Source organism: Heloderma suspectum, chromosome 3, assembly GCF_057233095.1.
Source record: "Heloderma suspectum isolate Gila_16-S chromosome 3, 16-S_ref, whole genome shotgun sequence".
In the NCBI taxonomy this organism is placed as follows: Eukaryota; Metazoa; Chordata; class Lepidosauria; order Squamata; family Helodermatidae; genus Heloderma; species Heloderma suspectum.
This window is the reverse complement of record NC_139460.1, coordinates 63,416,967-63,441,701: the sequence shown is the minus strand read 5'-3', so window position 1 is coordinate 63,441,701 and position 24,735 is coordinate 63,416,967. Positions and strand designations below refer to the sequence as shown.

Below are 24,735 nucleotides of genomic sequence, written 5' to 3'. Positions count from 1 at the left end.
AGTGGGCACAGTCTGTGAGGCACTGCATTTCGTCCTCTGCTACCTAATAGCCAGTGCCTTAAGACGCTATATTTAGAAAGCTGATAAAGTTTGAAGCTGACAGTTGTCCTGCCCCTTTGAGAAGAAATTGCAGAGAGGAAAGGAGGACAACCACCCTTATTCTAGCTGTGATCCCTGGCCAATTCCCCACTTTTTCGACTCAGTGCTTCAGCTACCAACAAGGAAAATTGTACTGCCAGGAGACACACACTCCCCCAGCAGAAACGGTAAGTTGGGCTCTCATAACTTCCTGAGTTTGGATTTGCTGGGTCACTGCATGGCAGCGACAACCACCACTCACCCCTCATTTATGGAGGCATGGCTACATTCCTGATATTTGAGACTAGCTGTGAGGGGGTGGGAATGGGGACGGTGTCAGCGGCCTTGTGGGCTGACATGGAACAGACATTTGTACAGTGAGGGTGATGGAATCACAAAGAAGCAGCCTGAAGAAGCAACTGCAGCTTCTCTGGATTATCCCCCCACCCACGCACCCCAAACCAGGATCCCAGGGGTGCCATTTTAGATTGGGAAGGGGGTGGTAGTGGAGAACAAAGAGACTTCAATGAGGAGACATGGTTTAATGGCCCACTCTTGGATAAATAGCAAATTAAATTGCAAAATAACCTGACTGTATGTTAGATGAAACTTCTTATACACACTTACCTGGGAGCAAGTTCCAGTGCACTTAATAAGACGTACTTCTGAGTAGACATGCATAGGATTGCACTATTAATTGCATTTGTTGTGCTTACATTTTGATACCTCATAATATTTATAGTTTGTTATCAACATGAGTCAAATATTCACTCTCTCTTTTTTAACCAAAAGGATTTGGACCTTTGGAGTGCATCTCTAGTACACAGGCCCACTTAACTGTTTATGTTTATACTCTGTTAATGTGTAGAGCTAGCTGCTAGTGCATTGGCAGTAAATATAGTTGCCCTCTGCCTTTCATTGACATGGTGCTCATGAAAGCTCCCTTGTCTTTCCCCCTTTCCAGTTGGTTCTATCAGCTTATGGCAAAGGTTTGCCCCTGGGGTTTAAAGTTGTTTGGAATCAAAGGTCTGACCTTCATCATTCGGGATCTGTTTGTTATGGCAAGCAAACCATTCAGATCTCACCTGCTCAGTCACCTCCACCTCCCCTTCCTTCTAAAACATACTGATTTGTGTTGTGCAACTTGGCAAACGGGTCCCTTGATGGGACTCTATGATTTAGTACATTCTGATCCCAGTGGAGGCTGGTGTCTCCGATTTCAGTGGGGCGTTGAATCCATTCTAGGTTTCTGCACCGTAGGTAACTCCTTTAGAGTTCTGATTGAAACCCAGAGTGGATTCACCACTGCACTGACATCAAGCCATCAGCCTCCACTGATCCCCCTAATTTTACCTGCTTCCCAATTCTAACCAGTTCCCACAGCAGCTATGGCAAGTGCTATGGATTCAGACGGTGAGCAGATGGTGCCGGACGAAGAAGAACCTGATGTGAAAGCAGTGCAAGCCCACTATCTTCGGAGTCCCTCTCCCAGCCAGTGAGTATTTTTTGTTTTGTTTTGTTTGGGGGGGGTGGCGGCCAAGAAGGCTTCTATATTCTTCTGACCACATGCAATGAATTGCAGCCACTTTCTCTGCCCCTCACCCCTTTTTACACTAGCCCGGCATATTATCCAAACCCTGACCAAGAACAGAGCCCTAAAGGGTTCTTTCTTACTCTCTTCAGAAGCCAGGATGGAATGCTCATGCATTATTTAGCTAATCTAATTGATTCAACAGAGGTTTCCTACAAATACCAAGGGTTATTGGGGAAAGCATTATCGAAGTTTGGTGAGGCGGGACAGAAAGAAACAGAGCCCACCCAAGCTGAACTGCGATTGCATCAGTCTTTCCACAGTTCTGATGAATTTGGATTCAAGTGTTTGGTTCAGTTGGTTTTACAGATTTAGGATCCATGTGTGGCAGGATTGTTGCACAGTGGGATTTCCAGTTAAACAGTGTGGCATTCAGGCTGTAGCTATTTTTCAGGATTTCTTTAACCAGTTTGTTTTAATCTGTTGTAGCCTTCCTCTACACTCCAAATCTTTTTCTTAGTCAAGACATTTCCATCTCTCTCTCAGTAGTTCCTCCCTGCTCAAAAAAGTAAAAGGATGAAATCCTTTTGACACTTACTTGGAAGTAAGTCCCACTGAGTAAATATGTGCAGGACTGTGCTGCACAACAAAATATATGTGATTAAGTTTTATTTCCTTTCTTTTTTTTAACATCAGAAATAAATGCAAGACACCCAAAAGCATATGTTGTAAATGCTTCATTTTCACTGAGTGACTGTCTGTTTTCAGTTGATTATTGTTCCAGTTGTAATGAGACTTTTTAATGGAGAGAAACGAGTGAGATTCATCCATCCTTACTCTGGGAAAAGGTACTTAGAGTATTCATCAGCAGTAACCTTTGGCCACATGGATTCTTTTAGGGCAAGGGTAGGCAACTTGAGTCCTCCAGATGTTGTTGGACTGCAGTTCTCATTATCCTTCACCACTGATTATGCTGGCTAGGGCTGATGGGAGTTGCGGTCCCGCAACATTTAGAGGGACACAAGTTGTCCATCCCTGCTTTAGAGCAATGACCTCCAAAGCATAATTAAAGATAAAATTAGTAAGCGTATAGAAGGACAAGCCCTGCTGAAAAAGAATCAACACACCTTCCGCAAAGATAAGTCGTGTCTCACTAACCTTTTAGAGTTCTTTGAGAGTATCAGTAAACATGAAGACAGGGGTGATCTGGTCGACACTGTTTATTTCGACTTCCAAAGGGCTTTTAACAAAGTCCCCCACCAAAGAGCAAACGTAGCAATCATGGAATAAGAGGAGAGGTCCGCTTATGGATCAGTAACTGGTTAAAGAACAGAAAGCAGAGAGTGGGAATAGATGGTTAATTCTCTCAGTGGAGGGATGTAAATAGTGGTGTCCCACAGGGATCTGTATTGGGACCAATACTTTTCAACTTGATTAAAACACAAAGGGATTGCGAGGAGCTCCGAATGTATCTCTCCAAACTGAGAGAATGGCCATCTAAATGGCAAATGTGATTCAATGTAAGCAAGTGTAAAGTGATGCATGTTGGGGCAAAAAATCCCAACTTCAAGTATAATCTGATGGGATCTGAGCGAGCCGTGACCAATGAAGAAAGAGATCTTGGGGTTGTGGTGGACAGCTCAATGAAAATGGCGACCCAGTGTGCGGCTGCTGTAAAAAAGGCAAACTCCATGTTAGGCATAATTACAAAAGGAGTTGAGAATAAAACTGCCAATATCATACTGCCTTTATACAAATCTGTGGTGCAACCACACTTGGAATACTGTGTACAGTTCTGGTTACTACACCTAAAAAAAGATATTGTATAGCCTGGAAAAAGTGCAGAAAAGGGCAACTAAGGGCACAATCCTATGGCCGCTAGTCAGCAGCTAGATGGCCATAGGATAGGTCTATTCTCTGAGAACCAACCTTCACCCCCTCCCACGTTGCCTCACAGGCAGCGCGGAACATCCCCACACTCAGAAGAGGAACATGGAGTGGTGAAAATGGGGCATTCCTGGGGGCGTGCCGGGGAGGGGAACTTGGAAATGCCAGTATGACACATCCAACGTGTCATCTGGCCGCTGCTTCCCCAGCTCCAATTTCCTGTGGCTAGACAGCTGAAATTGGCTGCCTAGCTGCAAATGCAGGGTGGCTGAAGTGCAGAGGGGATGATCCTCTCCATGCTTCTCCTGCCCTGCATTGGATAGGCGGTCGCCTCCAAGTTTGGAGGCAGCTGCCTATCCCAGTAGGATTGCTCCCTAAAATGGTCAAGGGGCTGGAGCATCTCCCCTATAAGGGAAGGTTACAACATCTGGACTTGTTTAGCTTGGAAAAAAGGAAGGTAAAGGGAGACATGATAGAGATGTAAAAATTATGCATGGTGTGAAGAATGTGGATAGGGAGACCTTTTTCTCCCTCTCTCAAAATACAAGAACTTGACATCATCCCATGAAGCTGATTGATGGGAGATTCAGGACAGATAAAAGGAAGTACTTCTTCACACAGCACATAGTTAAACTATGGAATTCGCTACCTCAAGTTGTAGTGATGGCCACCAATGTGGATGGCTTTAAAAGGGGGTTAGACAAATTCCTGGAGGAGAAAGCTATTAATGGCTACCAGTCCTGATGGCTATGTGCTACCTCCAGTATCAGAGGCAGTAAACTTATGTGCACCAGTTGTTGGGGAACATGGGCAGGTGCGTGCTCTTGCACTCATGTCCTGCGTGTGGGTTCTTGGTCGACACCTGGTTGGCCACTGTGTGAACAGAATACTGGACTAGATGGACCCTTGGTCTGATCCAGGATGACTCTTCTTATGTTCTTAAAAGAGTGTCAGGAAAATAAGAAGTGAGCACTATTTTGAGTGCCATTTTTTTGGTGGAAAGATGGGGTATAAATTGAATAAATAAACCTTAGTCCAGTATTTTTAGCTGCTTGGTAGGACTAAGAAGCAGAATGCTAACCTAACCTATTCATCTTAGTGAGTACAATATCGTTAGATGTGTCATCTCCTGGATGGTGAGAACCAATCGACCAACTTCCTAACTCTTTTCACATTGTACTGAACCATGATTGTGGTTTGTTTTTGGAGGGGACAGGGTAGCAGATCACTTGGAGTATGGAAAAAGGTAAGGGGGGGTTGAAGGGAGCATGGAATGACAGTTGGGGTGATGGTGGTGGGAATGTTGTCAATTGACAGTAGGAAAGAGGAGAGCGTAGAGGACGGGTGGGCAACTTGTGGTCCTCCAGATGTTTTGGCCTACAAATCAGCTCTCAGTACTGGCTTTTCTAGTTAGGGCTGAAGGGAATTGTAGGCCAAAACATCTTGAGGGCCACAAGTTGCCCACGTCTGGCATAGAAGGTAACAGATAAAGGGGATTAGGTGAGTAGAAATGGGTTTAGATCAGGAATTTATTACATGAGTGGGGAATCTTTTTCAGCCCCAAGCCCCCAAATCATGTTCCCTCATGAGTAAACTATCGGACCCCACATGCTAGTCGTGGGCTGGGCAAGAGCTAAACTGGGTGGGGCCAGAGCTGAAAGTGGGCCTCATATACACATACACATTCCATTAACACTCATCCATACACACACATTCATACACACAAACATCCACCCACTCCCCCTATTCACAAACATGATACATCCATGCACACGCACCCTTCACACACATCTATACATCCCCATATTCCCCCTTTCCCATTCATATACATCAGGATCATGGTTCCTTGCTGCGTACTAAGAAAATTAGCTGCCCATCAGGGATGAGAGCAATCAGCTCGTCAGCTGGACTCTGTAGCCATGTGCCCTCTTCAGTGCTTCTCAGCTGTTTCTCCCAGATCAGTTGAGCAGCATGGGAAGGGAGATCTCCCTCTCCCATCTTCTCCTTGTTCTGCTCAGCTGAACAATACACTTGCAGTTCCTTTTTTCTTTTCTTTTCTTAAAAGTTCAGAGTCTTCTAAATATGTATGTAGTGACTGTAGCTTGAGGCACTAGGTGTGAATGGGGCACCAAAATGAAGAGAAGGTGGTTTGAAAGATGTTGGTGGAACAGGCTGTTCTACATCAAGATTATCAGAGCACATGACAATAGGATTCCTAGGAAGGGAACAGAGGGGAAAACCCTCCTTCTTACTCAGCTGTATCCTGGGACTCCTAAACATTTTATCTTCTTCTTCTTCTTCTTCTTCTTCTTCTTCTTCCCAGAGAGGTATCAAAGCAGTGAACATAAAATGCAATGGCATCAGAACAACAATAAATATAAGAATTAAAAACAACACAATACAAATTAATCAGGAATAAAACTGTACACTCTACTGTGTGCTACAAACCATAGCTGGCTGGGTCACACTTCAGGGAAAGCCTCTGTAAAGAGATGAGTTTTTAGAGGATGTCTAAACTTGAGAACTATGGGGGCCTGTCTAATGTCAGTTGGTAAAGCATTCCAGGGGGTGGGTGCTGCAATACTAAATGTGCTACTACAATTGCTCCTGAGGCAAACCTCCAGAGCATGTGACACCCTCAGAAGTGCTCCAATGATCTCAGAGATTGGTCAGGGACATAAGCGATGAGGCGCTCCCTAAGGTAACCTGGTCCCAAGTTGTTTAGGGCTATATGTGTTAACAACAACACCTTAAACTTGGCCTAGTAGCGTATTGGCAGCCAGTGCAGATCTTTTCGCAAGGGTGTTGCTTGCTGTTGGACAGAGGCCCCAGTTAGCAGCCTCGCCACTGTATTCTGCATCACCAGCAGCTTCCGGACCAAGCCCAAGGGTAGTCCCATGTAGAGTGCATGACAGTAATCCAGTCTTGAGGTTACCAGTGTCTGTACCTCTGTGGCTAAGCTATCATGGTCCAGGAATGGCTGTAGTTGGTGTACCAGCCAAAGCTGATAAAAGGCACTCCTAGCCACTAAAGCTACCTGAGCCTCAAGTGACAAAGATGAATCCAGGAGTACCTCAAGCTACACAACTGTTCCTTCAGAAGGAGCATAACCCCATCCAGAACAGGCAATTGACTGATTTCCCAGACCTGTGACCCCACCCACAGTCCTTCCATCTTGCCAGGATCCAAGCTTAGTTTATTGGCCCTCATCCAACCTACTACTGCATCCAAGCACTAGTCTAGAGCTTGCATGGCCACACCTGACTGAGATGTTATGAAACAATAGAGCTGGGTGTCATCTGCATACTGGTGATACCTTGCTCCAAATCCCAGGATGATTGCTCCCACTGGCTTCATATAGATGCTGAATAGCACTGGGGATGAAATAGTGCCCTGCAGCACCTGATAGCACAAGTGCCAGGGGGCAGAGATGCACTCTTACAACACCACTCTCTGAGACCAACCCTATAGGCAGGAACAGAACCACTGAAGTACAGTGCCCTGACACCCATCTCATGAAGGCTATCTAAGAGGACACCATGGTCAATGGTAGCAAAAACCATGGAGAGATTGAATAAGAGGAGCAAGGTTGCACTCCCCCTATCCCTCTCTTCATAAAAGTCATCCAATATGGCAGCCAAGGCTGATTCGGTCCCAAAACCAGGCTTGAACCCAGACTGAAAAGGATCTAGAGAATTGGTTTCATCCAAGATTGCCTGCGGTTGCCCCATCACAACTCTCTCAATCACCTTACCTAAAAATGGTATGTTTGTAACTGGGTGATAGTTATCACAAATCCTTGGATCCAGGGTGGGCATCTTCAGGAGTGGTTGTACTAGTGCCCCTTCAAAGCAGCAGGAACCACTCTTTCACACAAAGAGGTATAAACCACACCCTGGACCCACCCAGCCAAGCCATACCAGATAGCCTTAGTTAGCCATGAGGAACAGGGATTAAGAAGGCACGTAGTTGGTCGCATGATGGCAAGCAGCTTGTCCATGTCATCAAGCTGTGTTAGCTAAAATTGATCCTCCAAATGTGGCTACATAGGATATTGGACACCTTCCTTGGATCTGCCATAACAGTGGCATCTAAACTGTTTCAGAGCCAGATGGCTTTATCCTCAAAATGCGATGAAAAAGCATCACAGTGGGCCTCTGAGGGCTCCTCTAAAGGACCTGTCTCTGGACTAGCAGTCTCCAAGCCATTCTGAAAAGCTCTGCTAGGCAGCTACTCCAGGATGCAATGGAGGCTGTGAAGTAAGCCTTTTTCGCAGCCTGCACCACCACATGGTAAGCAGACGCCACATTTGGATGATCAGCAAGGGAAACAACGCAGTATGGGTTGTCCCCCCCACCCCCACATATGCTGGTTGTGCGACTGGCATTTCCCTAATTACCTGCGTTGTGTCACGGGTTGCCATGTCGTCCAAAGCCAACACATGGCTGGGGTGGCTTCTCACCCACCCCACAACCCCTAATTCAAGCCATGCATTGTAGAGTAGATAAAACACCACCCACGCCATGCCACGCACTGGGTTCGGATGACACATCGATGCAGTGCAGGTAATTAGGGAAATGCCGATCATGCAACCAGCACACGTGAGGACAACAGCCCATACTGCATTGTTTCCCCCACTCATTGTCCAAACCCAGTCATGTGCTCTAAGTCATGTTCAGAGCAAGATGTCCACCACCTGCACTCTAGTCATTGTCCAGCCTGCTTCATCGCCCACAACTCTACAGAATTCCACAGGGCAGAATGGGTTCTGGAGAGGTCTGTCAGGAGTAATCATGCCAATGGCCCTTTGCATCTCTCCATTCCACGAAGGAACAAGGGACTAGACAGAATACCAACTCTACCCATGGAAAATTCCTTGGAGCCTTCAGGAATCCATCAGGTTCCATAAGTCTCTGGGGGCGGACCATCCTAATGAGTCCCCCACCCCTGAAGATTATACATGGTGTGGAGATGATCCTAACTTCCTTTTTCCCATCAAGAAAGTGTGCAGTGCCCCAATTCAGATTGGGACCAGCACACATGGCTAAAGGAAGTCTAAACCTTCCCACCCAGCCACTCCCCCCCCCAATTGCTACCCCTGAGCTAAAAGGAGGATGGAAACTTCTGTTGGCTCCAGATACATAGCCATCATGACTAGGAGCCATTAACAGCCTACTAGTTAATTTCAATGATTAACTAACCTCAATGAATTTGTCCAATCCCCTTTTGAAGCCATCCAAATTGGTGGCCATCACCACATCTTGTGGAAGAGAATTCCATAGTTAACTATGCACTGTGTGAAGAAGTAATTCCTTTTATCTGTCCTGAATCTCCCACTGTTCAGCTTCATGGGATGACCCTGGGTTCTGGTATTATTAGAAAGGGAAAAAATGTATCCCTTTCCACTTTTTCCACAGCATGCATAATTTTATACACCTCTATTATGCCTCCCCTTACTCATGCTGTTTCAGGTATTTGGGTCCCAAGCACGTTAGTGAAGCATGCTGGCCTGTAGATGTATTGAACTAAAATTTCCATCATCCCCAGCCAGTGTGGCCAATGGCTGAGGAAGATGGACACTGTAGTCCAACACATCTGAAGGGCACCAGGTTGAAAAGGCTGCTTTAGGATTTAAAATATAAATAACAGCCCAGAAGCAAACAGATAACCAGTGTGGTTCTTTTAAGATTGACATGTTATGCATAAGTTCTCTATTTCTTTTCAGGTTTGTGAGCGTAGCTATTTCATTAATCCATTGGCCTCAGAAGCATATACTTGGAGTTTGTGTACAGTGCAAATTATATTGGGCAGACTTTTTTGGAGAGTGGATTATGGCAACTCCAATGCACAGAGCTTCCAAACCCAAGAGTTACCACATTTTCCTAACAAAGGCTCTGTGGTTTCAACGATTACGTGACAAACAGGACTTCCACAAAGGCAGCTTTCCTCTCCTTACCATCATCCTTTGCTTGGAGAGCCACTGCCTGCTGGCTTAATTCACAGCAATAATCAGAAAACCAAACAGATCCTGTGCTATTACTGCAGAAAGTCAAGCAGGGGGTTTGGTAGGTGGCACTATCAGTGAAGCAAAACAGTATTTATACCGTAGTATAAGGTATATGCTAAAGAAGGCAAGGGGTCTATTAGATTTGGGAACACTGCTCATCTATTTGTTTGTGATGGTGGCAGTACTGCACCTTGCAATTCTTTTATTTAAGGATCTTAGCTCAAGATAAGGAGGGAGCATCCTTAATGCTGCAGGATGTATCTAGAGCAGAGGCATGGAGGGTGCGTATGCTAATAAGGGAGGGAACATCCTTAATGCTGCAGGATGTATCTAGAGCAGAGGCATGGAGCCTGTCCTGTGAACAGCCATTGACCCATGGGAAAAATCAATTAGGGGCCGTACCTAAAGGAGCTAATGTTGGGTGGGGCCAGAGCCTAAAGCAGGTTGGGCCTGTGCCCAAAGTGTGTGGTTCACAGCGTTGTAGGATTGCAGAGCTCTTTTTCTCTCTGTGCGTGCGCACACACACACACACACGCACACACACACCATTGAAGCAATACTCGGAGAGGTGGGCATGCAGCATCAGGATGGTGCTGAGGGCCACATGAAATCAAACTGAATGCTGCAAGTGGTCCATGAGCTGCAGGCTCCCCACCCAAGATCTAAAGAGTATTTTGAGAGGGAAAATTCATTTCTCGCATGTTGGTAATTTAGTGGCACAAGAAAACCAGGGCATGAGCTTCAATATGCAGAATTTGGGAACTAGTGCAACTAGTTCCCAAAGTAGAATCTCTAGATTTCTCAGCAAAATGGCAGCCCTGACTTTAAAAGGGCCAAGGGAGGAAAACAGAGTAAGCTTTGTTTTCCTTTGACAGAGGAAATAGAAGGGCAATACACACATATTCTACATGAATACCAGAGCTCCATTCTTGCTCTTTCCTCCGCACATCCCTCTATCCTAATATGCATTAGCCAAAGCCTAGTGCTTTGTAAACTTCAACCTGAGACAACACAGGATTCTTGCTTGCCCTGGCCTTCTCAGCTGCCACTGGCTTGGGAACCTGGCTGTCTGTATAACATTTCATGACCAGTTGCTATGGAGACCAGTTTTGATTAATGCAGCTGTCAAATGGACTTGTGTTTACAACGTTCAGAGACATCTGGACCCTCTAGTGGAAGAAAAAGAAATATCCTCCTCTTCTATAAGGAAAAGAGATGGCATGCACACTCAACTCTGCAACTTTTTCACAGCAGTGGACACTTGAGCTGGTTATTCTTTCTTGCCTAATGCTCCCTTTTATTTTCTGGGGAAAGGCATTGGGCTAATAACCCTGGAGCTGAATGGAAAAAGCGGGGCATCATTTGCCTCTGAGCTGCCTTATGAATGTACCTCAGCTCAGCTTTTGAATAATTTATTCTGCCAATACCATGTTCCCTACCCTTTTTCATTACTGTACATCAAAGTACAGTAATGTACTTCGTACAAAGTACAACGTTTACAACCAATATTTTATTATATCTGTGTTTCACTGTAACTAGTTTAACTATGTGAGTGTTATTGCTCCCATTTTACAGAGGAGAAATTGGAAACAGGGCACTGCGAGACAGTAGGTGAGTTTATACCAGCAATTTTTCCAGGGAAATATCCAGGCGATGTTTCCATGCTTTTCTTCCATGTTTTGCCTCCTCATACAACAATAAAAAATGGAACATTAATTTTATGCAAATGAATGTTATGTTGTAGTATCTTAATTCAGCACATTTGGGAGGAGGAGCACATTGATAACAATGAATAACTATGGAATTATTACAAGGAAATAGAACCTTGTTATTACAACATTTTTCTTTAAAAATTGCATCTATAAGCAACTCACCCGCAGAGATCTTCTCTCAAAATCCTCTTTGCTTATCAGCTCTCTTGCATAGATTATTTTTCTCTTAAGCTGCTTTGTTTTGAAATGGTTATGAAGAGCTACAGTGTGAGGGGTGAGTGGCAAAGGACTCGCCAAAGTTTGCTTCATGCAGTTGTCATTGATCAACAGATATTCAGTGATATCAGACACAGACACTGAGAGCATCTTCATGGAGCCCATTCATCTGTCATCTGCTGTGGCTGCTAAACAGATCATCAAGGAAGGTAGGGTGAAGAAGGAAAAGGAAATTAGCACAATGGTGAATGTATGAGTGAGGGGAGCTTGTGAATAGATGGCCCCACTTTGGGGAAGAAGAATGGACTAGATAATTTCTGTTCCATTCCAGCTCTATACTTCTATAATACCTGGAGAGTGTTTACAGAACCTCTTTCTTCTATTAAATCAGGTCGCTTCCATACTAGTAGTGTAGTCTGGAATTGCCATCCTTTCTTTACTCACGTTTTATGGAGAATCCAGATGTAATCAGTGCTGATCTGTTGCATTCTAGTGTTTCCTGTGTTGGCTTCCCATCTTTATGGCAATTTTTAACATTTAAAATGTAATTACTATCCCAGCCTGTCCAGTGTACTATTGAGGCTTTCCAGGGCTACTGTACCTTTAATTAGAAAATTTCTCTGCTTTTGCTTCTAATTGCTTCCAATTCAGCACGGCAGCAGAATTACTGATGAACTGCCTCTTAATTAATCAGCTCTTGTTCTGCATTGTGCAGGGGGTGGGGGTATTACTGGTTTCCTCTCATTATTTTTGTTTTTACTGCAAAATAGTACATTTAAATACAAGAAAAATAATGAGGGTAGTTAAAGTTTCTTCGCATCATATCTCACTTTTATATTTTACTAAACAAGAAGCCAGCAGTTTCAGTTTTGAATTCAGTGATGGGGCACTGGAATGCAGTGCAAGTATTGCTCAAGTGCCTGCACTAAAAGCTAGACAAACTACTTTCTATGATTCATTCAGTATTGGAATGAGATTCTGCTTAACTCCATGTTGAAATACTACGATATAGTAGAATGTCATGTTACAGTAAAACGATAAGGATCAACAATCCATCAAGATTATACCCTGAGCATCAATGCGGTTTTAGCTAAGACCAAGTAGATGGATACTATGCTGAACAGTCTTTAAGAGGCATGCCAATGGCAATTTTGAAAATGTAATTGTTGAAATTTTGAAAATTAAAATATTGGTTCATTCCAGAGCTGAAAACGAAGGAGGTGAAAGCAAACTCTATGGGTCCGGGGATGTTAGAATCTGCTGAGCAGCTACTTATGGAAGACCTGTACAACCGGGTTAAGGAAAAGATAGATGACACTAGCTTATTCAATACCCCCTGTGTCATGGACTTGCAGAGGACACTTGTGAAAGACCGGCTTGAGTCCCCAAGGGATGCCATTGATGAGGTCTGGCCAAATGTCTTCATAGCAGAAAAGTGAGTGGGAAGACCATTTCTCCTTGAATAATGTTCCAAGTGTTGGGCCACTCAAATTCTGTCATAGAAAAGGGTCACTTTCCTAGGTCAAAAGTTAACATCTTTCAAAACCCCTCCATCTATCCCGTACCGGATAAATTTATGATAAGAAGATAGCACAATTGCATACAAGGTTACTTTGAAAAGCCCAATGGATGGTAAAATGAAGACCTCAGGAGAGATCTGGAGGGAGATGGGTTGAGAGAATTGCTTATGTGGCCTGCAGATGACGTGTTCCCCACATTTGCCACAGTGTTCAGAGGGGCGCTCATGAGCTCAATATCAAAGTGCAACAACCTTCAGAATATGCTAACTGGTTTGGACCCAGAGATATTTTTAAATATGGTAAGAGGTATATAATTCTATTAAATAGTATGATAATAATAATACCCAAAGGTCCACCCCCTCCAATTGAAGCCTGCCCACTCTTTAAGATCAGTACGGGAGGCTCTTCTCCATATCCCATCAGTGGTAGAGGCACGACTGGCTAGGATACGGGAGAGGGCCTCTTCTGTGGTCTCACTGAAATTATAGAATTTCCTGCCTCGGGAGGTCTATTTGGCCCCATCTCTCTTGAACTTTCACTGACTAGTCAATGCATTTTTATTCTGGCAGTGTTTGGCCTCCTAGCCTAATGAGCTTTGAACCTTTGTTTTAGGCTGTTTTTATATCTTGCTTCTGTCCTTTGCTTCTAATGTTCTATTGTATTGCTTTTGTGAATGGATTTTATACTTATTTTATAAATGTGTGGTTAGCCATCCTGCGTATCATGACTATAATAGACAGGTAGGATATAAATCTGCTTAAATAACATAAAATACCATTGAGGGTCTTCCAGAGGTCAGGCATACTATAACATTTTACACATCTTTGGCACTTCTGATACTATTTTAATCGTCTGAGAGGTAGATAATTCATATTGTCAGTTTGCATTATCTTGCGGGGCCTGCACTGATTCATCATCAGATTCTCATCAATGCAACCAATTTTGTATTGCCTGCTCTTTGGGTACAAGACTAGATTTTAAGTACTGCAGATAGAAGCCAGAAACTAATCTCTCTTCCTTTGCCTTGAAGGAGCGTTGCAGTGAATAAAGGTCGACTAAAGAGACTAGGAATCACTCACATCCTTAATGCTGCTCATGGCACTGGTGTGTATACAGGACCAGACTTCTACAATGGCATGGATATCCAGTACTTAGGTATTGAGGTGGATGATTTTCCAGAAATGGACATCTCTAAATATTTCCGCCAGGCTGCAGAGTTCCTTGATGAAGCTCTACTAACCTACAGAGGTAAATATGGTAAACTGTGCAATTTGTACTTCTCATTCTTGGTTTCTGTTGTTACATTATCATTTGTGAAGTAGCTATTGTGGCCCCTATACACACTAATAAGGTTGTTAAGGTGTGTGTAGGGATACACACTATCCATCATACAGTGTTTCTATCTACCTTTGGAAGGATGATTATGTTACAAACTAGGAGGATTAAAATTAGCACATTTGTATTTTGTCCCCAGATAATAATGGGAAATGTTTGAAACTCCAGAATGTTTACTATCACCAGGGAGAGGGGAGGGACAAATCCCCCCAAGATTTGAAGCATCATTATTTTTTAGTGAATTTGTATGAAGGTTCACAATATTGATTTGACAACTGCAGCGAATACAAATTGGGCAAAGGTTTTGATTCGCTAAAAGCTGAGGACATATCCCAGCCTCACTCTGCATTTGAAGATATTGTTTTAAACAGATTTTAAGTAAAATGTGCATTCAGTAGTTCATTAATATAAACTGACAAGAAAGTTTTTTATTTTTCCCTCTCAAAAATTAAAAGAAAAAATTGTCTATATGAAGGATCATAACCAATTTCCTTTTATAGAGATGTGAATCAATAAGCCCACATAGATGGGGGAAAGAAGGCTATAAGTCCTCTGTTCATTAAGGCTGCAATCCTATGCACACATACTATTAAATTTAGTACAATTTACTTCTGAGTAGACAAATTTAGGATTGCATTATAAGTTACCCTAGGAAAGGATAGCATAAAGCTTCACTTGATGATGGGTGTCAGGAGCGCTCTAGCCATCTCTTTCAGTACACTCCAATAGCCAACTCAAGACACAGACGAAAAGATTGTTTTCAAGGCTTTAATCCTTTTACAACTTAATGACTCTTTCAGATGCTAATCACCAGCGACTAAGCAATGAACAGCAGAGTAGCCTATGCTCCGAGTAGGCAGATGATCCCCATTTGAAAGAGAATCACTTGAAGACCCTGAACTTATGGGCTAGGGAGAGATCCTCCCTCTTTCCCTTGGGTCCACAGGAGGCAGCTGTTGCTTGCGCGCCAAATGGGCGCTACACCTCCTTTCCGCGCCCTCCATCACTTGTCGCTCCCTGCATCTGCGTCGAGCATCTAGCAAGCCCCGTTCCCGCACTTTCTCACTGCTAGGATCACTATCTATCTCAGGAATGCTGGCAGGAGGAATCTCTGCCAGCTGCTGTGCCTGTGGGGGATGAGCTGGCTCCTCTCCCACGGATTGCTGATCCTCCTCAGAATCAGAACTGCTCTGGGGTTCTATTGGCTCAGTTTCCACCCGGACAATGGACGTTTCTACACAAGGCTGTTAATCTGCTGCATCTACTTTCGGTTTCGCTGTAAAATTGAGATCGACCACATCATGAGGAGTTTCCTTTCCACTTTTCTGCTACATAACCTTTAGGTGGCACAGTGGTATAGTGAAATAATGCAAATACACAAGTGGAAACAATGTTTTCTTTCACTTTCAGAAATAATATCCCATTTTCCCTGCTCTAAAAATACTCGCCAAAAGTGCTGTTTACAAACAGAAGTGAAACTGGAGGGTCATGACATTTTCTAAAGAACCTGTAAACCATGACTAGGGAATGACAAGCGCACAATAAATGCTTCTTGTAGAAAAGCCTGATACGTGCAAAATGTTTTGGGATTTCTGTGATAAAATCTATCAGTTATTACTTTAGCTTAATTTACCAGGTTCTTAGCTTTAGGTATTTATTTAATTTACCATTAAGACTTATAGTGACAGAAAATAGCCACTGTTTATTTGATCCAGAAATTGTTTCAGAAATGCCCTAGTATGTCACTGAAAGTAGTTAACCTGCTATGTAATTTTACTTCTAGGAAAAGTTTTGGTCAGCAGTGAAATGGGAGTCAGTCGCTCAGCAGTGCTGGTAGCTGCTTATCTGATGATTTTCCATCACATGACAATCTTGGAAGCCTTGATGACTATACGGAAGAAACGGGCCATTTATCCCAATGATGGCTTCCTGAAACAACTTAGAGAGCTCAATGAAAACCTACTGGAGGAACGACAAGAGGAAGATGCAGAATACTCTGATGATGATACAACTGGTAGCCAAAGTTCTGTTGTTAGAGCTGGAAGCTGTTCCTTGCTGTCCGGGAGAGAAGATTCTGGGAGTATTATGGGAGCCAAAGTCCACTCTATCATGGTAGAGGAAGAAGACACAACAAGCCTCCTTGGGAGTGTAATGAGTGCCTCCTCAATGGGAAAAGCGAGCTTGGTTTCCAAACAGCCTACTCTTATCAGTGAAGAGGAGGAGGACCAGCTCTATGAAGAATGGAGGAAAAAGCAAGGCTTGCCTGCAAGGGAACTTTCAAACAAGGATGGAGAAAGCAAACCCTCAGACCTTACATTTCAGGCAAAGGAAGAATTTGAGGAGAACATGGGTCGGATGATCCAAGAGTGGCAATGCAAAAATGAGAAGTACCAAATGGAAAGCTACTTGTTTCCCAAGGAAGAAAATGGAGATTCTAGCATGGGAGAAAGACCACACTCTGTAAATGATATAAGTGATACTGAAAGTGTGAGTAGCCAAAAAATCAGAATCTTGAAACAACAGCTGGAAGCAAGTGGCATCAACAGAATGAGGAGAGGGCGCACAGATTCTATGTCTACAGAAAGCACCTGGGATATGTGGAATGAGAGGATGATGGAGATAGAGAAGGAAGCTGCTCAAAGATATTGTTCCAGACCTAGATGTGGTGATGAGAATCTAAGGCCTGACAATGGAACCAAGGGCAGGGATATGGATGAGGAAAGTATACTATCTGATGCTAGCTCCTTTTATAATTTCTGTCAAAAGAACAAAGACAAACTGACCCCTTTGGAAAGGTGGAAGGTCAAGAGAATCCAGTTTGGCTTTCATAAAAGGGATTCGGAAGCCTCCAAGCAACCCAAGGTGGAAGACAGCAGTCAAGAAAATAAGGAAGCTATGGAAGAGGAGAAGAACTCATCAGATATCAACCTGACAGCATACCAAGCCTGGAAGACTAAACACCAGAAGAAGGTTGGCAGTGAGAATAAGGATGAGATTGTGGAGCTTGCTAAAGGTGAAGATTCTGCTTCTGCGAAGAGAAAGCAGAGACGAATGGAGTTACTTGAACACTCAAAGAAAATTCTGGAAGAAAGCCAATCTCTCTGCAGCTGGGAGGCAGAGAGTACAATGAGTGGAAGCATCCCTTTGTCAGCCTTTTGGCCCCCAGCAGCTTCTGCAAATGGTACTGAGGACTCTGCCTCAGCACTGAGCATGCAAACCAATCGCTCATCTTTCTCTAGTGGGGCCATATCAACCAATGCAGTAGCAACTAACGTGCCCAACCTCCCTCTTGGCCCAGAAGACACAATATCAATAGCCAGTATTCAAAACTGGATTGCCAATGTTGTTAGTGAAACAATTGCTCAGAAACAAAATGAGATCCTGATGTTGTCCCGGCCATCATCAGTACTGGGTTCTAGTGTTAAGTCAGGTGATCTTGGCAGACATCTTGATGATGATAAGACTTCTTTGCTTAGTGCACAGAGTGGCTTATCTCTAGCTAGTTCACGGCATCACCAGCAGGACACCCAGTATGCTGACACTCATTCTATCCTGTCTTGTAATACCTCGATGAGTGAAAAGATGGGAGGATCCAACTCAAGCAAGAAAGTGACACAAACAAGCAAGCCTTTTTACAGCCTTTTTGCTGATGAAGTTGACCTGAAGAAGCTTAGCAGAAAGGAAAAGGAGATGCAAACAGAGATGAGAGAGAAGATGTCAGATTACAGGACTGAGAAGCTTATCAGTGACAATAAACGTAGCACTTTGTTTAAGAAGAAAAAGATCAAGGGAGATGGTGAGGATGAAAATGATGTAGAAAACACAATGGGTGGTCTTAGCTACCCTTTGCAAGCAGATCTCAACAAGAGTGATACCGCTTCTGCTCTCTCAGGTCAGTTTGCCAGCGTTGGTGTTGCTATAAGATCAGAGGTAGAGAACAACGTAAACAAATGGCTCAATGGTTTGAAAGCAGAAGAAAAGCCCTTTTACCAGGACTGTACCAGCACTAGTGGAGAGAAGTACAGTAGATCATCCACATTCAGAGAGGTAGACACTGAAGCTACTAGCTATAGAATTTCCAGATCTCAAAGAGAAGAAATGGATAGTTCCTCAACTTATCAGTGTAAAGATGACTTGGAGAGAACCTCCTCACGATTTTCTTCTGCTTCTGCACAAGAAGATAAGGAGGTACATACATTTACACGGTCAAAATTCAGTGAGACAAATTCCAGAGAAGAAAGCCCAGAACTATATTTTTTCAGAAGAACTCCAGAACCTTCCTCCACCTCAGAATCCTCTGAACCATCCACACGGAGTCGGATCAGATCTCATCACTTGGAAGAGCATGAGGAGGAGTCCGGTTCAGATGCAGCTGAGTTTGGTGCCAAGAGAAAGTTCACCCAGAGCTTTGTAAAGTGTGATGAGAATGCAGAGAAAGAAAAGGTCGAAGAAAAGAAAGAGTGTTTTGCATCAAGGCATTCATTCAGACACAGGCAAAGTGTTCGTAAAGAGGAGGAAGAAGAAATGGATGATGATGCCATCATTGCTGCTTGGAGAAATCGGCAAGAAGAAACTAAGGCAAAGCTTCTGCGAAGGAGAGAGGAGTGATGGAGAGCAAAGTCATGCCAATGCTGTGTTTCTGCCTATTTGAAGCCTCTTTCAAGTCTTCAAGAAACCCAGACTCAGTGGCCTCATTTTAATCACCTTCTATTATACTTCTTATAATCTGTCCCAGGTAACAGAGCACTGTTTAGTCCTACAGATGTTCTCTTATCCTTAATTCTCAACCTGAGAGGAAGAAGAGTAATAGTGGCATTTCAAAAGAAAGCAGGATTGTGTGTCAATAATATTCAGCTCTTGGTGTATAGAAAAGTTTCAAGTGCTGTTTGAGAAAATTTCTTTAACAAAACAGTGGAGAAAAATAATTCACAAGGAATGTCAAAGCAAATACCAGAGGCCCAAATAATTTGCCTCAGAGATGCATCTTACTCTGTTTTCTAAAATCTTGGAAGAGTCACTTTAATACTTCTTTTAGTTCCATCATGATTATTATTGGAACAAAATAAATAGCCATTACTACCAAATTGAACATTCAGCTGTTCTTATCGCATATATGCCCTGTTTCCATGAGGAAAGTACAACAGAACTTTTAATATTCCTTTCCTTCTAACTCTCAAACCACAGAGCCTTTCCCATCTCCTATGTGTATCAGTACAGAGGAAACTACTGAGGGGATAAATGTAATGTTTGTTCCCATGACAACTTGTAACTGAACAAAATATCAATCATCAGTCACATGGGGAGACTTTGTTTAAGGATTTTAATTTTGTTTGCTATAAAGGAGGCAATAACAGAGATACATTTACCTTTTGAACAGAAGTGTAGGCCTAACCTTATAAAGCATATGCTTTTGCAATGTGTATCCCTTTTAAATGTAAATGCATCTAGGCTACATTCTGGTGTGTGCACAGTGTAGGGAATAGAACCACTGACTGAAATATCCTGAAGTAAAAGATGCCCAACCCATCTGTTTGCTGTGCATAAACTGCAAGAGAGTTTCCCGAAGGCCAATCACTCAGAGCAGGTCAGGTGACAAAGGCAGCTCCCTATAAGAGCTTCAGGGTCAGGCCTGGGTCTATGGTCTAACCGATAAAGGGAATCGGCTCGCTGGCACTCCTTGCCCAGCCTATTCTTTATCTGAATTTTCCTAGTCTTAGCCAAGGCCTCATCTTCCATCTCAGGCCTTACCACCCCACATAAATCAGGAAGAACCTGCCCTCAGATTGTCTTAAGCCTGGTATGTGATGAGAATAAGGTGGCACTGAAGTGCAAGTGTCCTGAGATAGTAGAATAGATTGTATCATTTCAGACTGCGGGTCGGGAATCTCATTTTTTAATGCTACCCTACATTACGAATGCCCTGCATTCAGAAAACTAGCACAACAGAGGCTTAAAAAAAAAATTGCTGAAAGCTTGGCATGGAAGACAAATAAAAAATAATGGCATCCCCCATCTGCAACATGAAGTGGTTGCAGTGAAGGACTGGCTCCACATCTGAGGGGTTCTTTAGCAAAGTGGGGGCCCTCCTACCTTGGTGGACCCCTGGCCCTGAGCTTACCTAGCAGCAGCATGAGTATGAGCCTCCATTTTAAATATCCCACAATGCTCCAATGTAGCATCGTTCTAAGGCATTCTGGGAAATTTAAAATGCCAGTTTGTCAACCAAACCACCTAGAACATGGGGCACAGGGAAGGTGTCAGCATCAGTGGGCCCTGCCAGGGCACTGGGGCCCCAGCAGCTGCCCAAAGGTGCTGGGTGCTGATTCTGGGAGCCTTTCTACATGAGGCTTATGCAGTCCACTCTACCACCTCAGGATTCTGTCATCTTATTCAGCTGCAGGTGTAGGCTAGACCTGAGTCCTAAACCCAAATCAGCTTTTCTTTCCCCAAATGCAAATGATATTCCCTTTTTCTGCTCCCCTGCCAATTTGACCTGGGTTTCAGTTTGCCAGTTGCTTTGGAATGAAAAAGATATATAGAAATAATTATGGCAGTCCATCATTCTTGAAACAGAATGCTTGTCATTTGATTCTTTTTAAAATGGATAAGGATGATTCAGCCTCCATCTGCCCTTCACATGCTCCCACCTCTCTCTGCGATCTTTGGAAACAGGTTTAAGTCCATCTACTTTCATATTTTCAAACACAACTCATGAAAGGGCCATAAATACCATGACTCGTTAAAAGGAAAGCTGTTTTCTGTTCCTCCCACGAGACCCCTTCCTGCGAGAGGGGGCAGAAAGAGTTCAACTCTTTGAAGAATTCTCCTTCTGTTAAAGTAGCTGCATCTGAAAGCTGTCTTCTGGGCTTTGTGCCTAACATCATCTTTACCAGGATTTGCCATGGCTCCTCTGTCTATTGCTCTTGCAAGTGTGAAGGGGGATCAGCAGTGGATAGGGAAAAGAGTTTAGTATGCACACTCTCCGCTATTTTGGCGGGTAAAACGCTACATAGGGAAAATTCAGAAAAGCCCCTCCCTCTCAAATATAGAAAGTGTATACCATCATACCATACCTACATGCTAACATGCACAACATGAAGGTTAGTAAACTCTGGGAGAAGCAATCACGATTCAAAGAAGATATTCTTTCCTGTCCATGATTCTTGGAGATTGGCTGTGCAATTACCAGCCCCTCCTATAGGTTTGCCCAGAGATAAATCTTTGCAGAACCAGCAACAGGTGGAGTCATGGCCCAGTTCTATTGTTGATTTGAACAGTGTGACATAGCAAAAAGGAGACCAGATACAGGTTTGTGGTTAATAGTATCACAGTTGATGATAGAGAAGTCTTACAAGATTCATTTTACCTTCAGGTTCTTTGGTTTCCACTGTTGAGGACTTCAAGCTAGATGGGATAAAAGCTCAGGTAGGGTGGGAAAACTCACTTTCTGTTAACCCTGTGAAAGGGTAGGTGTTTTATTTCAGCAGCCTCAAGAGCTACAGTTCTGTGTACCAGAATCTTTTGCCCAGAAAATGGGCTTTAGAAAACTAGCCCAATTACATCTGAAGAACTGGGACTGCCAACAAAACTGAGGAAAGCTTTCTACCCAATAACTTTCCAGTGATTTTATGGGAACGCCTCCGCTCTACCAAACAGAACCAAGAAGAGTATTTTTCTCTGACTATTATAGAATCCAAATGACTAGATTTTAAGGAATCAACTTGTGGTAACCCTGGACTTCCTGTTTTCCATATTTAAATAAAGACGCCCTCATACAGCTGCTAAGGATTTTACCTTTCTATAAGTAATAACTCCTGACAAACCACAAGGAAAGATTTCAGGGCTTCCCTTTCTGCCTAGACTGAGGCCTAGCACTCACTAACAGCAGATGAGGTGTTTGAACCTGTATCTCAACTCAAATATACCACCTCAAATAGTAAGTAAGGGGTGGTGTGATAGTATGTATACTCCTCCAAGAATAAAGATTTCTGTATAAAGAAAACTAGCAGGCCAGGGAGACATCTAGTTTTCTGTGTTTGGGGAATGATTAGTATAGAGGGGCATTCAAACCTGCAATCCAAGTGTCACATTCAAAACATAAGTTTACCACTTCATCTGTAAGAAGTAGGTCTCAGCTGGGGCACTGTCACACTGGCATTTACACTGAAGAAGAAAGTACTTGTGCACTTTTCTTTTGGTTTTTCTTAGATGTAACTGTGGATTTTCCTATTAGAGTTATAAAACTCCAGCAAAATAGGACAATACAGCCTGCTTATCCAGAGTCTGTGATCATGTGCACCCTTAGTACAGTAGTGCCACAAAAGGCTTAACAAGTGGAGAGAAAATGTTATGACTTATTTTTTTTAATACGGCATTTTATCTATTTTCCATGGAGGAGTCCTCAAAGAGAGAAGGATGTGACATTTGGCCATCTGGCTTCTCATCTCTAATCTGACTGTACTTTGAACTCAATCAAAAGTTTATTTCTTCCATGTAGCTTGGGAATCTACTGTTTTTAGCAATGTTCCTTGTGGCAACTTGTGGCCATGAAACTTCCCTCCATGAAAAAGGAAAAGCTGCAAGAAGAGGAGCTAGATCAATTAAACATATGGAAGACTCAGATAAGGGGGAGAAGGAGGGGGAAAGGGGAGGGGGGAAAGGAAGCACGTGCAAAGGGAGTCCGTTGTGATCCTGCATTTAAAACAGAAGCAGAAAGCCCCTTTTCAAATGCGGGATTTTAAGATGGTGTAGAGATGCTCTTGAAAGCAAAATAAAACTACAAACATACGTCCTTAAAGGCACAATCCTATGTATGTTTAGACAGAAACAAGTCCTAAAATTCCCAGCATTTCCCAGCCAGCATGACTGGCTAGGGAATGCTGTGAGTTGTAGGACTTTTTTCTGTCTAAACATGCATAGGATTACACCCTAAGGGTTCAGTCCTATGTATGTTTAGAAAGAAGAAGCATTGAGGAATGTTGGGAGTTATACGATTTTTTCTGTCTAAACACGCATAAGATTGCGCCCTAACATTGTTAGAGCTCTTGTAAGAACATAAGAAGAGCCATGCTGGATCAGACCAAGGGTCCATCTAGTTCAGCATTCTGTTCACACAGTGGCCAACCAGCTGTTGACCAAGAACCCACAAGCAGGACATGAGTGCAACAGCATGCTCCTGCCCATGTTCCCCAGCAACTGGTGTACATACATTTACTGCCTCTGATACTGGAGGTAGCACATAGCCATTGATAGCCATCTCCTCCAGGAATTTGTTTGACCCCCTTTTAAAGCCATCCACATTGATGGCCATCACTACATTTTGTGGTTGTGAATTCCATATAGTTTGACTGTATACTTCCTTTTCTCTGTCCAGAATCTCCCACCAATCAGCTTCATGGGATGACCCCAGTTTCTAGTATTATGAGAGAGGGAGAAAAATGTCTCCCTGCCCACTTTCTCCACACTATGCATCATTTTGTACACCTCTGTCATGTCTTCCCTTACTCGCCTTTTTCCCAAGCTAAACAATCCCAGCTGTTGTAACCTTCTCTCATAGCGGAGATGCTCCAGCCCCTTCATCATTTTAGTTGCCCTTTTCTGCACTTTTTCCAGCTCTACAATATTTTTTTTTAGGTGTGGTGTCCAGAACTGGACGTAGTATTCCAAGTCTGGTCACACCATAGATTTGTATAGAGGCAGTATGGTGTTGGTGGTTTTATTCTCAATTCCTTTTCTAATTATGCCTAATATGGAGTTTGACTCTTTTACAATGGCTGCACCCTGGGTTGACATCTTCATTGAGCTGTTCACCACAACCCCAAGATCTCTTTCCCGGTCAGTTACTGCTAGGTCAGATCCCATCAGGTTATACTTGAAGTTGGGATTTTTTGCCCCGATGTGTATCACTTTACACTTGCTTACATTGAACCGCATTTGCTATTTAGATGCCCATTCTCCCAGTTTGGAGAGATCCTTTTGGAGCTCCTCACAATCCCTTTTTGTTTTAATCACCCTAAATAATGTGGGGAGGGTATTCCACAACCAGGTGCCACAGCTGAGAAGGCCCTTCAACCTATATATATATAACCCCTTCAACCTTCTTTTCCCCATTACCTTTGTTATTGTCTCCTCAGCCACACTTTTTTCTCGTGTTGCTATGCGTATGCCATACAATAAGAAAAATGAATACCAAGGCAGAAGGTGGTGGCTATCAACATGGCATTGATGATGCCTCTAGGGCAGGTGCTGGGGCTGCAGCACACAACAATTTAATTAACATAGGTATAGAGACAGTACACAAACCCAAGACAAGAGCTTGTGTTACCGTTTTTCTATAATGAAAGACTATAAGAATGAAACCAGGAAACCTATTCTATTCCAGTACATACATACTTATACCATGTGGTGGATAACAGTAAACTTCGTTTGTTTTCAGGATACCTGAACTCT

The 24,735-nt window shown here is 43.3% G+C and overlaps 1 protein-coding gene across 2 annotated transcripts; it reads left to right on the top strand.

Moving 5' to 3' along the window:
• Window positions 1-126: 126 nt before the first annotated feature.
• Window positions 127-22,063, top strand: STYXL2 (serine/threonine/tyrosine interacting like 2). 2 transcript variants are annotated; one of them, XM_084843405.1, is made up of 6 exons: window positions 127-266; window positions 1,453-1,573; window positions 11,546-11,640; window positions 12,635-12,866; window positions 13,982-14,199; window positions 16,070-22,063. In XM_084843405.1, the coding sequence occupies exons 2-6, from the start codon at window positions 1,467-1,469 to the stop codon at window positions 18,892-18,894; spliced, it is 3,477 nt and encodes a 1,158-aa protein (XP_084699531.1). In that variant the 5' UTR covers window positions 127-266; window positions 1,453-1,466; the 3' UTR covers window positions 18,895-22,063. The 2 variants fall into 2 exon arrangements, with proteins under 2 accessions (XP_084699531.1, XP_084699530.1); XM_084843404.1 differs by lacking the exon at window positions 127-266 and adding an exon at window positions 11,079-11,114 and having other exon boundaries at window positions 1,244-1,573.
• Window positions 22,064-24,735: the final 2,672 nt, after the last annotated feature.

Bases quoted from the DNA above. Each gene is read 5' to 3' on its own strand.
- STYXL2 (XM_084843404.1), top strand. From the start codon at position 1,467: ATGGCAAGTGCTATGGATTCAGACGGTGAGCAGATGGTGCCGGACGAA. The intron at 11,641-12,634 runs GTAGGGTGAAGA...GGTTCATTCCAG, and splicing joins TAAACAGATCATCAAGGAAG to AGCTGAAAACGAAGGAGGTG. The intron at 12,867-13,981 runs GTGAGTGGGAAG...TTTGCCTTGAAG, and splicing joins AATGTCTTCATAGCAGAAAA to GAGCGTTGCAGTGAATAAAG.